At 45.1% G+C, this 15,609-nt stretch overlaps 1 protein-coding gene across 3 annotated transcripts in view; it reads left to right on the top strand.

The window, feature by feature from the left end:
* Nucleotides 1–15,609, top strand: part of GCNT2 (glucosaminyl (N-acetyl) transferase 2 (I blood group)) — a 40,617-nt gene that overhangs the window by 16,611 nt on the left and 8,397 nt on the right. Inside the window, exon 1 of one of the 3 annotated variants that reach the window (XM_053396923.1) lies at nt 12,739–13,931. The exons of the other annotated variants lie outside the window; for them this stretch is intronic. Coding sequence (XP_053252898.1) covers nt 12,824–13,931 — 1,108 coding nt within the window. The 5' untranslated portion in view covers nt 12,739–12,823. Of the gene's footprint in view, nt 1–12,738; nt 13,932–15,609 lie in introns of those variants that run through there. 3 annotated transcript variants of the gene reach the window in all.

Here is a 15,609-nt window from a genome sequence, read left to right as displayed (position 1 = left end):
CCCGGGAGACATCAGCCATACATTCCAATCGGGACGCCATGATACAGTGTCCAGACTGGACAGCATTCTACTCACACAGGGTCTGATCCCCTCAGTGGAATCAACAAACATAGGTAACATTAAAATCACAGATCACGCCCCAGTAGAAGTCATCGTTAAAATAGGAGAAGGAACACAAACCACCCCATCATGGTCCTTCAGCCCCATCCTAACTACAAACAAACAAATTAGAGAGAATCTCACAAAAACCCTCCAAAACTACTTCGAGGAAAACTATGTAGACAATATAACAACCCCCCTCCTATGGGACGCAATGAAAGCGGTCACCAGAGGAGCTTGCATAAAAGAGAAAACATTCCTTAAAAAACAAACCACCTCAAAAATTAGCAAAATAGAACAAGACATCACAGTCCTCTCATCACGCTACAAACAAACAGGATCTAAAAAACTCCTCAAACTTATAGAACAAAAAAGGAGAGAACTAGACTCCTTAGAAATCAACAAAACAATGATCAACATTCTATACTCTAAACAACGTTTCTATGAATATGGAGGGAAAACCTCCAGATTACTAGCAAATAGATGTAGGAAAAAAGCACTCAAAACAAGAATACACTGCATCACCAAAAAAGACGGCAACATAACATTCTCCCCCAAAGAAATAATGTCAGAATTTGCAGAATTCTACTCCAACCTATACACCTCCCATAACCCACCAGAGAGGGAAATCAAAAAATTTCTAGCAGGACTGACCATGCCTACCCTAACTGATGAGGAACAGGAATTCATGGACAGCCCTATCACCCCAGAGGAAATAGATGCAGTCCTCAAAAATCTGAAACCACACAAAGCCCCAGGCCTAGACGGCTTCACAGCAGAATTCTATAGGAAATTCAAAGAACCCTTGATGCCTTACATGACCCGCCTATTCAACGACATCATAAAAGGGGGTCCCATCCCCAAAACCTGGACCCACTCCAAAATAGTCTCCATCCCAAAACCACTAAAAGATAGCCTCAAAGTAGAATCATACCGCCCAATCTCATTAATAAACCAAGACTACAAGATATTCACATCAATCTTGGCCAACCGCCTAAAAATCTTCCTACACAAGTTAATAGCCCCAGACCAGACTGGCTTTGTCCCTGGCCGCAATATAACAGACCCCATCAGGAAACTACTGAACCTGATCGAACACAGCAAGGCAACCAAACTCCCATTGACAATTATGTCCTTAGACATCCTCAAAGCCTTTGATTGCTTAGAGTGGAAATACATATTAGCAGTACTAACTAACATGAAATTTGGCCCCAACTTCCTACAAATCCTCAAACAAATATACTCCCAAGCCTCAGCAAGATGCAGAACTAATAATATGGATTCTAATACTATAGCTATCCAAAGAGGCATGAAACAAGGATGCCCACTGTCTCCCTTCTTATTTATCCTGGCTCTGGAACCCTTAGCAATCCGCATCCGAGCAGCCACAGACATCAAGGGAGTGGAAATAAAAGGCAGAACCTATAAATTAGGGCTCTTTGCAGATGACCTAATGGTCACAACACCAGACCCCATAAGCACAGCAACCTCCCTAATCAGAGAACTCAACACATTTGCAATGGTGTCGGGCCTACAGGTAAATTTCACAAAGTCAGAAGCTATGTGCTTCAACACCCCTCCTCACACCCAAAAAGAACTCACGAAGGTCACCAAAATAAAACTCTGCCACACCAAGTTCAGATACCTAGGGGTACAAATAACCAGAAACCTCAATAAACTGCACCTCCACAACTACAAGGCCCTGTGGCTACAAATTAACAAGGACCTAAAGAGATGGAATAACATGAATTTCACTCTCTCAGACAAAATAGCCATGATCAAAATGATCACACTCCCAAAACTAACCTACCTATTCCAAACCCTCCCAATCTGGATCCCCCCAACCCAACTCCACAGTTGGCAGAGGAAACTACACTCTTTTATCTTCTCACATAAAAAACCAAGAATAAGCCCCAAATGCCTGCACCTCCCCACCTCAGAAGGAGGATGGGGAATCCCCAACATAGAAGCATATTACATTGCCAACCAAATACGACATATAATCCCATATATACTCAAAGATGAGACAAAACAATGGGTACACCTAGAGAGGGACACAATTGAAAATACCTGCACCACAGCATACCCATTCCTCCCAAACAAACTAAAGAAAATTCCCACAACACTCAACAGGTACACACAGACCATGCTCAAAGCATGGAAAACACAAATAGGCAAACTATCCCCAACCCCATCCCCACTAATCCCCCTGGCGTACCACCCATTATTCCACCATGCAGCACAAAACCTCCAGATAAAATCCTGGCGAACCAAAGGCTTATATCGCCTAATAGACTTTTATAAAAATAACAAACCTTTGTCAACACAAGAAATACAAGACAAACTAGAAGACACCCAAATGCCCTGGTTAACACAACACCAACTACATGCCCTCTTAAACAACCCAACAGTAAAATTAGCAGCAACTAGGCCCCTGACAACCTTCGAAAACCTCCTCCTAACAACAAAGGGAAACAGTAAAGGGACGGTATCCGCAATATACAAAATACTACTCCAAAACCCCACAAACCCCCTAGACGCAATCAAAAAACAATGGGAGAATGACATAGGCTATGAGATTAACCCCACGCAATGGACCAGAATGTGGTCTAAACCTCCCTTTAAATCCATATCAACGAAAAGAAAAGAACTCACACTGAAACTCACCTACAGGTGGTACCTAACACCAAGGAAACTAGCGCTAATACGCCCAGGAACCTCACCAAAATGCTGGAGAGGGTGCACCTCCACAGGCACATACCTCCACATGTGGTGGGAATGTCCCAAAATCCAACTATTCTGGGCAACAGCCATACGAGAAATATGTAAAATAACTAAACAAGTATTAGATATCACCCCAGAATTGGCCCTACTAAACATCTTCCAAGACAACAATGCCCATTTACACCACAAAGAACTCATAACCCACCTACTTTCAGCAGCCAGAAACACCATAACCAGACACTGGAGAGACCTGTCAGGAGTAAGCATGGACCAATGGTACCAAATAGTATGGGAAACAGCCCTACTGGAAAAATTAACTAATAAACTGAAACTGACACGGGGACAAACAGAAGAAGACACCTTCACCCCGGTATGGCTCCCCTTTATCACATACACAGCCCAACAAGACAATGACAATAATCCACCAACAGCATACAAATCAATATGGCTAACCTGATCCAAAACACCCACCCACCTCACTCACACACGAAAACAAAGATCACCACAGCCAATCACAAACAAACAATCACACCCTACGCCAACCCCAAACTCTCTCACTACCAAGGGAACACAAGTGAACAACACAAACAACGCTGACACCAAACTCTACATACACTAAGCATAATAGAAACACTGCCACCCGACCCCACCCCCATCCATCTTCCCTCTCTCCACCCCCCCCCTTTCTCTTTTCTTTCTTTTCTCTTCTCCCCCTAATGCCTCAACAAATGAAACGGATTTGTAAAAATGTTACATGGGAAAAAAATACGAGGCATTACACTTCTGTAAGACAAGAAAATCCTAAATAAAATATTTAAAAAAAAATCAGAGGAGCTCCGCCATTGCCAGAGGCGCCAACCCGGAAGTCCTTTCCTGCCCATGGGGGCAAAATAGCAGGGTTCTGGAGATGAATTGTTGCTGCCGGTATGAACATTTCAATGAGTACTTTCATGCCAAAACTCTCAAATCTTGTTTCACTTTTTTTTTTAAGTGACTTCCTGACTATTGATGATAACATTGCAGATGGATATGTTACTTCCTTTTTAAAACAATTTAAATCTTGAATTCGTCCAAGCATGGGCATCTGAACAACTTTGCTATAAATCTTATTTGCGTTTGAACCACTTCCACATCTGGTCTCGCACTGAATGTTGCATTGTCAACCCAAGATCAGTTGATGAAAGGCCTACAGTAATATAAATGCTTTGCAATGTATAAAACTTGAGTCTTTTGTGTGGTTTACGGTTGCCTGGTAGAATCCATCAGAGGCGGGTAGCTACCTTGGTCAGTAGATAGAAAAGAGTGCATGGGCATAGCCAGGATTTTTGTTGCGGGGGGGCAGGTCTTGCGGGGGGCAGAACCTCAGTCAGCCATGTATTTTTATTGATTTTTGTTGATTACGAGGGAGCAGCTGCCCCTTCCTGCCCCTCCCCCCAGCTATGCCCACGGTAGAGTGTTTGGTATTCACCAGCAAAGATCCCTGTGTTCTCCAAAGTCCTGCTTGGTGCATGGCTGGGCTGATCTGCACTTAGGGATTGGTCAATGTGGGATTCTTTTTCGGCAACAGAATGTTCAGGATTATTATTATTATTATTAATCTAAGTGGACCAATAATCTAATTATGCATGTATTATAATTATAGTTTTCCTATGCATCAGTGTTAGTTTTCAGTGCTCCTCCTGACTCAAGTGTGTTCAGAATAAGATTGAAAGCTTCTTTTATTGTATCACATGCCTGCATGTGATGTATGGTGAGCTTCTGCTTACCAATTTGCAAGGTGCTACCTATGGCTAGGGGACATGGGTGGCACTGTGGTCTAAACCACAGAGCCTAGGGCTTGCTGATTGGAAGGTCGGTGGTTCGAATCCCTGCAACAGGGTGAGCTCCTGTTGCTTCGTCCCAGCTCTTGCCAACCTAGCAGTTCAAAAGTACGTCAAGTGCAAGTAGATAAATAGGTAGCACTCTGGCGGGAAGGTAAACAGCGTTTCTGTGCGCTGCTCTGGTTCGCCAGAAGCGGCTTAGTCATGCTGGCCACATGACCCGGAAACGGTATGCTGGCTCCTTCGGCCAGTAAAGCGAGATGAGTGCCGCAACCCCAGAGTCGTCTGTGACTGGATTTAATGGTCAGGGGTCCCTTTACCTATGTCCAAGCCAGTAAAGGGTGAGAAAGTTCAACCAAATTAATGTGTGGGCTCGGGCAACCAGTTTATTCAGTGGTGTACAGACACGCACACAGTCAGAAGTCACATCAGCTTATTTATAGCAACCTCCTCCTTCCTGAACTCAATTAATATTATATGTCATAAAAAAAAATTAAAGTGGCTGCTGTATAAGATAAACTAGGAAGGCTATATTTCTATACCTGTGAATAAGAAATAAATAAATGGTCAAAAAGGTCAAAATAACACTGTGTTCTCTCTGTGCCAACATTTTCTCGTATTTGACAGCACAGTATTTTAAATGGCTAGCAGCCATGAGGCATAACATGACCTCAAACTGAGCATTAAGGAAGGTAGTACGGTAGTTAGTTATGCCTTCCTTATCCTTAGCATTAGGATTAAATATTATTTATTCAGCTTTTGGGGTAGATTTAAGAAGTTTAATATTTAAGTTAAACATAATGCAGAGCAATACAATCAACCCTCCTTTAAGTTACTGTCACCTCCTTTATAAATCATATGTTTTATAGATTGCTTTTTCTTTCTTTCTTATTTATGATTTTATTGTCTAAATTATGCCAATGAAGGCTGAATGAATGAATTGATGAATCATATGGGTGTGAATGTTAAGAATGTTTGGACAAATCAAATCAATCTTGGTTATATATTTGGCTTTGAAAGAAAACGATGACTGAAAGGTTGACTTGTCACAGACTTATGGGCTTGCCAGACAAGCAATATTGCTGCCAGAGTCCTTTTATTTTACACAAAGGTCAACTTCCAGATTCAGTACAAGGGTTGGGTAGCCAAAAGGGTAATTTCGGATAGGAGATGCAAGATACCATAATTCTCTGCCTTAAAAATTGCGCTGTAACAGCATTAGGCTGTGCCCATGCCACAGATTTACAATAACTTCAGTTCTCTACAGTAATCGTGATTCTAGGCTTGAAACTGTGAATTGCAATTGTATGAAAATGATGGGGGGTTTGGGGGGTGGGACACAGAATCAACAACTTTGATATTTCATCCCCTCCTGGAAATGCTTCTGTTTCACTAGATGTTTTTTGAGAGTGAATTTGCTTCAGTGTTAGTAATTTGTTCCGCATTTTATTTTATAATTTTGTGACATTTTAATGATTTTAGTGCATACCACCGTTATAGCTCTTTGAACGAGTTCATGGTTTATAAACACACTTATCAAGCAATATAAGTCATTATCAGAACCCACTAATTCACTTTCAGACCAGTTTAAATTTGCAATGTAGATATGCCAAATATTAACACAAATTTTAATGGCATTTAAAACAATAAACTTTCAGATGAAGTAGTGCCATATCAGCAAATATTTCTATCACCTTAAGGCTTTCTCCAAAAGAAGTGTCATTGGTCCCCATTCTACTACATTAAGTTCTGAAGTTGTTGAGGGGATGCCAAGGATGCTTTCTTAGGGAGGAAAGTGAGCCCCATTGTATTCAATGGGACATACGTATACTCCCTGGAGCGTGCAGGACTGCAGTTGTGTTTATGTTGAAATATTGTGCATTTTGTTTTCACCAGTGGCATCCCTGCTGAGCAATAATCTCCCCAGAGAGGCTTGTATGGAGCATCATTATTTGGTTCAGGTTTTTAAAATTCTCAGGTTTTTTAAATCTCAGTTTTTATTATACTGGTCAAATGGATATTGGTATATTGTGATTGCTGTTATAATAATTTAATATTGCATCTTATGAATTTTTCTTCTCTTTCTGAGCTGCCAATAAGGATATTGTGAGCTGCCTTGAATACTGCTTTGATTTGTGTGTGTGCTTTTTCAAGAGTGGAAAACCAGGATATATACATATAAATAAATTCTTGCATTGTGGGAGACCTCTGCCATCTGCTACCTGGTTTCCCCCTTCCCAAATATAAGGCTTTGCTTCTTCAGCTCTAGGGTCACATTCTCTCACAGGGAACATGGGGTGGGCTTGGAGGGAATGCCAGGGGTGAGCAGAGCCAGAGAGAAAACTGCATGGAGCCAGAAGCAAAAAGTGGGCAGAGCAATAGGTGTGACTCTTACCTTTGTACAATAGATTAAATTCCAGCCACATAAAAGTCAGAGGTTCCCACACATGTACACACCTATAAAAGCTAGCAAGAGGCACTATCACAATTCAAACTAGGCAAAGAGGACTGGGGAGCAGTGCGGCTTGGGGAGCAGACATGTGTGCCCCAGGGAGAGCATTTCAAGGCTGGATAGAAAGGGCATGGAGTGCATCATACCCTTGTTTCAAACATGGCGGCAGTGACAGAGCTTTATGCTCCAGCACCGGGTGGGGGGGGTGGAGATCAGGCAGGGATGGGACGTGTCCCAGGGGCGTGCTACGCCACCACAGGGGTGTGAAGTGCGTCCTGGAGGCATGGAGCGCCGCCCACAGGGCCGTGGCATGTGCCCTCAGGGAGTGGCGCCAAGCGCAGGTGGGGGACGCAAATGTGATGGCACCCCACCGGGATCGCGCTGCCAGGGATGGTGCGCTCCCCCCCGTACTCCTCTTCTTCTGCCAGTGCATGGCAGTTTTTTCTTTGCATGAATCTACTCAACTACAGTGGTACCTTGGGTTACATACGCTTCAGGTTACATACGCTTCAGATTACAGACTCCGCTAACCCAGCAATATTACCTCAGGTTAAGAACTTTGCTTCAGGATGAGAACAGAAATCGTGCTCCGGCGGCGTGGCAGCAGCGAGAGGCCCCATTAGCTAAAGTGGTGCTTCAGGTTAAGAACAGTTTCAGGTTAAGAACGGACCTCCAGAACGAATTAAGTACTTAACCCGAGGTACCACTGTACTCTGCATGCATGGTTCCATTCTGTGGTGCCAAACCAGCGTTTTTGTGTGTGAGAGAGACAAAGAGTCCACAGCAGCATACTAGCACTTCTTACTTTGCTGCCCATGGCAGCCAGTTTGTGCTGGCACCTGTGGCACTTTTATCAATATTGTGGTACCTCAGGTTACAGATACTTCAGGTTACAGACTCCGCTAACGCAGAAATAGTACCTCGGGTTATGAACTTTGCTTCAGGATGAGAACAGAAATCGTGCTCCGGCGGCACAGCAGCAGCGGGAGGCCCCATTAGCTAAAGTGGTGCTTCAGGTTAAGAACACTTTCAGGTTAAGAACGGACCTCCGGAACGAATTAAGTATGTAACCAGAGGTACCACTGTATATGCATACCAGAACAATTTTTATTTCATTTTTTAGTGCAGAACCAATGGAAACTCCCTCCGGATGGTGTGTGAGAATGCTGTTGTGATTTGAGATAGCAGGGATTTTATAAACCCTCACCATAGATTGGACTAAAGGGGGCAGGCGGGGCAATTGTCCCGTACCCCTCCACCCACCGCTGCCAAAGGAGCTCATCTCCTCACTTGCCTCTCCATTTCTGAACTCCTGTCATTAACATCTACTGTTATTTTTCTTTCGTACCCACCGAGAAATATAACCTGCTCCTCCTGCAAAAAAATTTTTTCTGGTGCTGCTACTTTCACACCACTGTGTGTGTGTGTGTGTGTGTGTGTGTGTGTGTGTGTGTGTCTTCTCTCTCCCTCCACCTCCTTCCCCTCTCCTCCTATTTACACAATTTTTCAATTGTTGCAAAATTTTGAAATTGCCACTAGCTTCTAGTGCTTGGCCAGCTCATTCCTTCACCATTCAAAAGCCTGTGCAAACATGTAAATAAGTAAGCAAAAACCTCTCCTCAGAGCACAGCCAAATTCTGCCTTTTAACACAAAGGTGTACAATCAATAAGAATTAAGACTGCAGCACACCCAGAAACTGGTTTGCTTCCCCAAAAGATGTTGAAAAAAAACACCAAGGCTGACCTGTCAGGTTCATGAAAAGCAGGAAGAGGAAACCTGAACCAAGCTAATAGTTACACAATCCAGTACTTGGAGCCATCTGTTACTGTCCACTGCTGGGTTAAAGGCTACAGGAGTCTAGGGCCACACACACCGACTTTGGGCCTCGTATCAGATCCTTACAGTCTCCTGCTTCACAAGGAGAATGAGAATGCAGGTTCACAGTCTTGAGCACTCTATCATATTGTAAAACACCACCCCAATCTCTGGAGCTGGATCTAGACGCAGCAAAGAAGCATTTCAGTTTAAAGAGTTGTAAACTTAAACAGGGAAAACAGGTAGAGGAAAAGTGGGATTCCACGTTGCCATCTGTGGGCACAATGTTATACTGCACATACAAAGCATAAAGGTAAAGGTAAAGGTACCCCTGCCCGTACGGGCCAGTCTTGCCAGACTCTAGGGTTGTGCGCCCATCTCACTCAAGAGCCGGGGGCCAGCGCTGTCCGGGTCACGTGGCCAGCGTGACATCGCTGCTCTGGCGATCCAGAGCCGCACACGGAAACGCCGTTTACCTTCCAGCTTGTAAGCGGTCCCTATTTATCTACTTGCACCCGGGGGTGCTTTCTAACTGCTAGGTTGGCAGGCGCTGGGACCGAACGACGGGAGCACACCCCGCCGCAGGGATTCGAACCACCGACCTTTCGATTGGCAAGCCCTAGGCGCTGAGGCTTTTACCCACAGCGCCACCTGCGTCCCGGCATACAAAGCATATGAATCGCTTTTCTTTACCAGTCTAGCTGAGTCCTGGGCAAATGAGATATTCCAGCGTTTCCAGGTGCTCACCCGGGGTTCAGTTTCCTTGGCAGGGCAGCAGATGCCATGGCGTCTTAATTATATAAGGATTATTTACACATATATACAACCTGGGGCTAATTTGGGGGGACCCACAGCGTTAACACCTCAGGAGGTCTTGCTTCTCCCATAGTCACAGCCTTGGATTCAAGCAGAAATCAAGCATGGCTCTAATTCTCTCACTTCTGCCTGTTTATAACCCATCTCTCTCTCTCTCTCTCTCTCACACACACACACACACACACACACCCCTACCTCTGACTTTTGTCTTTCTCACTACCAGCCAGGTGATGGAGGGACCCACCTGCCCTCTGGCACAGAGCCACTTCCTCTGTTATGCTAAAAACACTATTTAAGCCATTATCTTACTAAGAAGCTTACCTGGCTAGTTCAACAATGGAATCCTCTATTAGATTTAACCCTCGCTGGATTTTACCCCAGGAACTAGAAAGGCCTCAGGCATCATGCAGACTAGACTAACCACACACCCCACCCCCAGCTCACAACATTATTTTTGAGGTCTGGCAACCAGAACTGAACACATCATTCCAGGTGTAGCCACACCCCAGATTTGTACCAACAGTTTTATTGTCAAATCATTTCCTCTTCATTCCTAACACACAGAATACAACTCCCCCCCCCCCAAAAAAGTTACCCCATACTTTAATTCAGCTGTCCATCTCTTTCTTAGCTGGTCAATGCCTGTTGAAGCCCCATAGGCATAAATGTGAAGTTTGGATTTCTTTTGCTATAAAGTTCCATCAACCCCAGTCAATACGGTCAATGATCAGGGAAGATGCAAGTTGTATTGCCGCAACATCTAATGGACACCACATTAGATACCTCTGACCTAGAAGGAGTCATTGTTAACGCTGGAAATTTTCCTCTGTTCACGTTTCCCTACATTTTATTATATACATTATATACTAACGTTCAAATAGTAACATAAATAAAAACACACCTGTATTTAAGAAAAATCATTTTGCAAGCTGAGTACAACATGTCACACACTGGTTTTATTAGTTTTCTTCCCCACCTTAGGTAAACTTGGACTTTGGATAACTAGGTTCTGTCCTAACCAGGAAGTATGTATAGCTCATGTTAACAGTAAATCCATTAAAAAATAGTTCTAGTCTTTCACAATCCTCAAAGACTGTACATGGGGTGTTAATTTCCTATGCTGGCTATTCATATCTGTAAGATTTCAGCCTTAAGACCTGTGTTTTATACTAGTGTGTACTGGAAGGACAACACTAAAAAAATCACTTTAGAATTCTGATTATGCATTTGAGGCACAAGTCAAAGTGAAGATATGTCCTTCTTATTACTAAGCTATCTTATTTAACCTATCTTTTCAATAGGTTATTGATAGATATTGACATTTCTTACAAAATACAGTGGGATATGATGGGAAACCCATTATTATCAAAAACTGGGAAAGTGCCTTGATCATCCTCTAGTCCAGGGTTTCCCAAACTTGGGTCTCCAGCTGTTTTGGACTGCAATTCCCACCAAACCTGACCACTGGTCTTGCTAGCTAGGGATGATGGGAGTTGTAGTCCAAAAACAGTTGGAGACCCCAGTTTGGAAAACCCTGTTCCAATATCCTGTTGATACAAGAAATGCATAATAGGGGACCATCTAGGCTCTGCTTTAAAAACTCCAATGAAGGAGAGTCCATCAGGCCTGACCTGGGAGCAGGATAGGAGGAGAGGTGGTGGCAGCACCACTGGGCTGCCCAGTCTACCAGGGGAGCACCACACTTGCCCCGCCCCGGGGCGCCAGCAGCCACTGCTACGCCACTGGTCCCTCATGTCCCTAAACTCTTGATTCATGCTGCTTGTGTCTGTGTGTCCATGTGAGCTGAGTTTGATGGGGGGACGGGACGGGACACAAGCTGTCTTAGTCTCTGGGGAGATCTTCACTCCCCTCCCATTCTGTTATACCAGAACCACCCTTGTTGCTCAGGGTGACAAAGCCCTCAACAGTTCATATACCCATTCAACCCATTGCAGAGAAGTAGCCAGTCTCAGTGCATTTCTGCAGAAGACTGAGGGATGTCCAATGCCGTATGGCAATATTTGGTGTCTTCCATGGTACATAGGCCTACCAACTGAAGATAAAACACCTGATGCATCTCACGACTGGTCCATGACTGTCATCTGTTAGTCTTCAAGGTGCCACAAGCCTCTTTTGAGGTATTCGTTTATATTCGTGTAAACGTGGATATGAAGAACAGAGGTTATGGTGACTGAAGTATAAAAGACGTGCGGCGTAAACGGTGGAAGTCTTTTAAAACATTTTAATTAAGGCTGATATCTTGTAAGATGGAAATATATAGCCGTATGCAGGTATAGATCTGAAACTGCTGTTTATGGTGAACACTTTTCTATTTTCTAAATTTTCATCTTTAATTTTTTTTTCTTCTTTTATTCCTTTTTTCTTTCTTCGTTTATTCTTTTTTCCCCTCCCCCTTTCTTTCTGAATATTGCTTTATAGATGTATAAATAACTATGTTTATGTGTATATGTATGAAACTTGTTTCGTATTTCTTTTCTTATTTGAAATTCTTTTTTTGTATTCAATAAAATTTACAATAATTTAAAAAAATTAAAAAATTTTAAAAAATGTATTCGTGTAAACTAGGCTTGCTCAATGGAATGAAGACCCTGGGTTGCTGTTCAGCTCTTTGTTTCCCAATATGTTCGCCTTGGCTTGCAGGCCTTCTTCTCCCTCCTTCACCCTGAGGGTTTCCCTTTCACATGCTAAGCGGGTCGGGCGCCCCAAACCTGCTCCACGCGCGCCCGGAGGATTCGGGCCCAAAACCGACAGGTGGGCGGGGAAGCCGCGGCGCCAGCAGCCAATCACACGGCCGGGAGCAAAGAAGAAGCCCGTTCCCCGAAGGCGGGGCCGAGCCGCTGAACCAAAGGGCTACCAAAGAAGAGCCGGCCAGGAGTCCGGCGAGGAGCGCGCGCAAAGGAGAGGCGGCACAGGCGAGGCTCTCGCGCCTCTGCGCTCTTGAGGGAACGCTCAGCCTGCTTCCATTGCGGCCGCTAGGAAGAGGCAGCCCGGCGTCTTGCTTAGCAACAGGCTGAGCTAACACAAAAGCCCTGCCTTGGCGACCTCGCTAGCCGTGGGCATGTGGGAAGAAGCCCCATGCAGCGCGGCGGCGCCCAGCTGAGGAGCCGCATGCCTCGCGCGCAGCAGGGCTGCAGCCGGCGGGAGCTCCTTCCTGAGGCGGTCGGCGGGGGGAAAGGCGCGCTGCGCCTGGCGGCTTTGGCGTCGCGCGCCACAATGCTGCCTCGCAGGCTCTCCTACCTTCTGGTAGCCCTCGCCCTCAGCAGCCTGACGGCGTTGCTGGTTTTCCTCCGCGGCCGGCCCGACCCTCCGGGTCCCAAGGAGGAGGCCCGGCGCCCGCGGGGTCAACAGCCCCGGCAGCAGCCCCAGCCTGGGAGAGAAGGCGACTTCCTCCGCGGGGCTTGCGGCGCCCTGGCCGCTGAGGAGAAGGCGTTCGTGTGGGGCAACCACCTGCGCACGCCCTTCGGGCAGTCGCCCGGCTGCGCCGAGTACGTGGAGGGCAGCCACTACGTCACGCGAGCTCTCTCGGAGGAAGAGGTTGCCTTCCCGCTCGCCTACGTCATCACCCTCCACAAAGAGTTCGCCACGTTCGAAAGAGTCTTCCGCGCACTTTACGCGCCCCAGAACGTGTACTGCGTCCACGTGGACGAGAAGGTGTCGGGCGACTACAAGCAGAGCGTAGAGAGGCTGGTGGGCTGCTTCCCCAACGCCTTCCTCGTGTCCAAAGCCGAGCCGGTCATTTACGCGGGGATCTCGCGTCTCCAGGCCGACCTGAACTGCATGAAGGACTTGCTGCGCTCCGAGGTCCGCTGGAAGTATGTGCTCAACATGTGCGGCCAAGACTTCCCGTTGAAAACCAATAGGGAAGTCGTCCGCCACCTGAAAAACTTCAAAGGGAAGAACATCACCCCCGGCATCCTCCCTCCTGAGCCGATCACCGTAAGGACCAAGTACGTTTACAAGGAGCACATAGACAGAGAGTCCTCTTACATGAAAAGGACTGGTACCCTCAAATCACCTGCGCCCCACAATCTGACAATTTACTTTGGCTCTGCCTACATTGCCCTCACCAGACCGTTTGTGGAGTTCCTTTTCCAGGACAAACGGGCCCTCGATTTGCTGGAATGGTCCAAGGACACCTATAGTCCGGATGAACATTACTGGGTGACGCTCAATAGGATACCAGGTACGTTAATGGCATCTGGCAGTTTCTGATTTGGGTGGTTTCTGGTCTTCCAAGGCGTGTTTCCAGATGGAGCCTCTTTAGCGTGGGAAATAATTCACTGCATCTCTCAAAACTCCAACTGTGAGCTGTCCAAACCACAGAGCAAAACCCTGGACAGCTTTCCACCTTGCTTTTATTTTTCAAGGACACATTTCCCACCTTTTCCAGTTCAACAATAAATCACATTGTTCCCAGTGGTGCAGGGAATAATTGCCTGGATACAGGCTCCGCTGTTAAGGGTTGATCACACAGGGCACAAGTTATTGAGCTCTGTAATAATAACAGCGTATACCCAGCAGACTTTAGTGGAACTTAGTTCAAAGTCCTGCCCAGCTTGGCAGAAGCAGGATGAGAGGACAATGCCTCTTTCTTATAGATGGACAGATATATCAGAAAGAAGGAAGTAGTGAAGTTTCCCAATAATCTTGTACTGGGACTATTTAATGTAATTTATTTGTGCGTGATCTGAAATTGAGGGTAAGCAGTGAGGTAGCCAGGATGAAAATTCAAGGAGGTAAAGCGCTCCAAAAGAATCTCACCAAATCTATGGCTGCAGGTGAGAAAAGGGAAAATGAAAGTGAATGTAAGTAGGTGTAAAATGATGCATATCTGGGGCAACCACACACACAGCTTTCCATATGCACTTATGGGATCTGAGCTGGCTGTGATTAACAGCACCACAGGTATGTCTGGAATGCCTGCCAGTGGCTGTTAACATGAAAACTAACAGTGCAGCGATATGCCTATCTATTTAGAAGTAAGCTTCATTGAGTTAGGTATTGCCACCTAAATGTTAGAGCCTCCATGCCTCTCAAAACCAGTTGCTGGGTAACTTACAATGGCAATGAGCTGATGCCTCCACATTTTACATTTTTGGGCTTCCCTGATGTATCTCCTTCAGAGGAAAGGTTAAACTTAGCAAGAGAAAACCATGAGTAAGGAGAGGGTGGCATGATAGAGATGTGTAAAATTATGCGGAATGTGGAGAAAGCAGATAAACTTATTTTCTCCATCTTTCATAATGCAATAACTTGGGTTGCATCAAATGAAGCTAAGAGTTGGAAGATTCAGGGTAGACAAAAAGAAACACTTTTCCCACACCAAACCAAGTTAAAATATGTGATTTTACAATTGAAAAAGTGAATCTGTTCCTTTTGGCAATTGAAAACCTTAATTCCATGACAAGTTTGTAGCAAATGAATTGGCTGTGATGTTCCTAGCAACTGACAAAGCTCTATGAAACATTGCGTTAAGAGATGAAACCGAGAAATGATATAATGGTATATGTGCTTGATGGCAGGACCTCGGGCTCAGAACAGGCATGCAAACTTGGGACTCCAAGCATGTTGATTATGGAAAAGATAAACAAATAAACCCAATATTGTGTTAGGCTTAACGTATTTTAACAACGTCAGAATATTTTCAATGTTGTCTCCCTTGGTTACCTCATGTGGTCAGAAGAATGTGTGCAGTATACATTCATTATGGTCTTATGGTTTGTGATGCATTTCATTGCAGCAGCTGCAGTGATTTGGGGTGTCACACAGAATGTGAGGCACTCTCCCAAATCTTGCTTCAAAGGGAAACTCCACTCAGAGGCTTCCTAGCTTCATTTGCAGTGCCTGCCATGCCTCTATGC

This window comes from Podarcis raffonei, chromosome 7 (assembly GCF_027172205.1).
Source record: "Podarcis raffonei isolate rPodRaf1 chromosome 7, rPodRaf1.pri, whole genome shotgun sequence".
NCBI classification, from domain to species: domain Eukaryota; kingdom Metazoa; phylum Chordata; class Lepidosauria; order Squamata; family Lacertidae; genus Podarcis; species Podarcis raffonei.
This window is presented reverse-complemented; position numbering and strand designations above follow the sequence as displayed.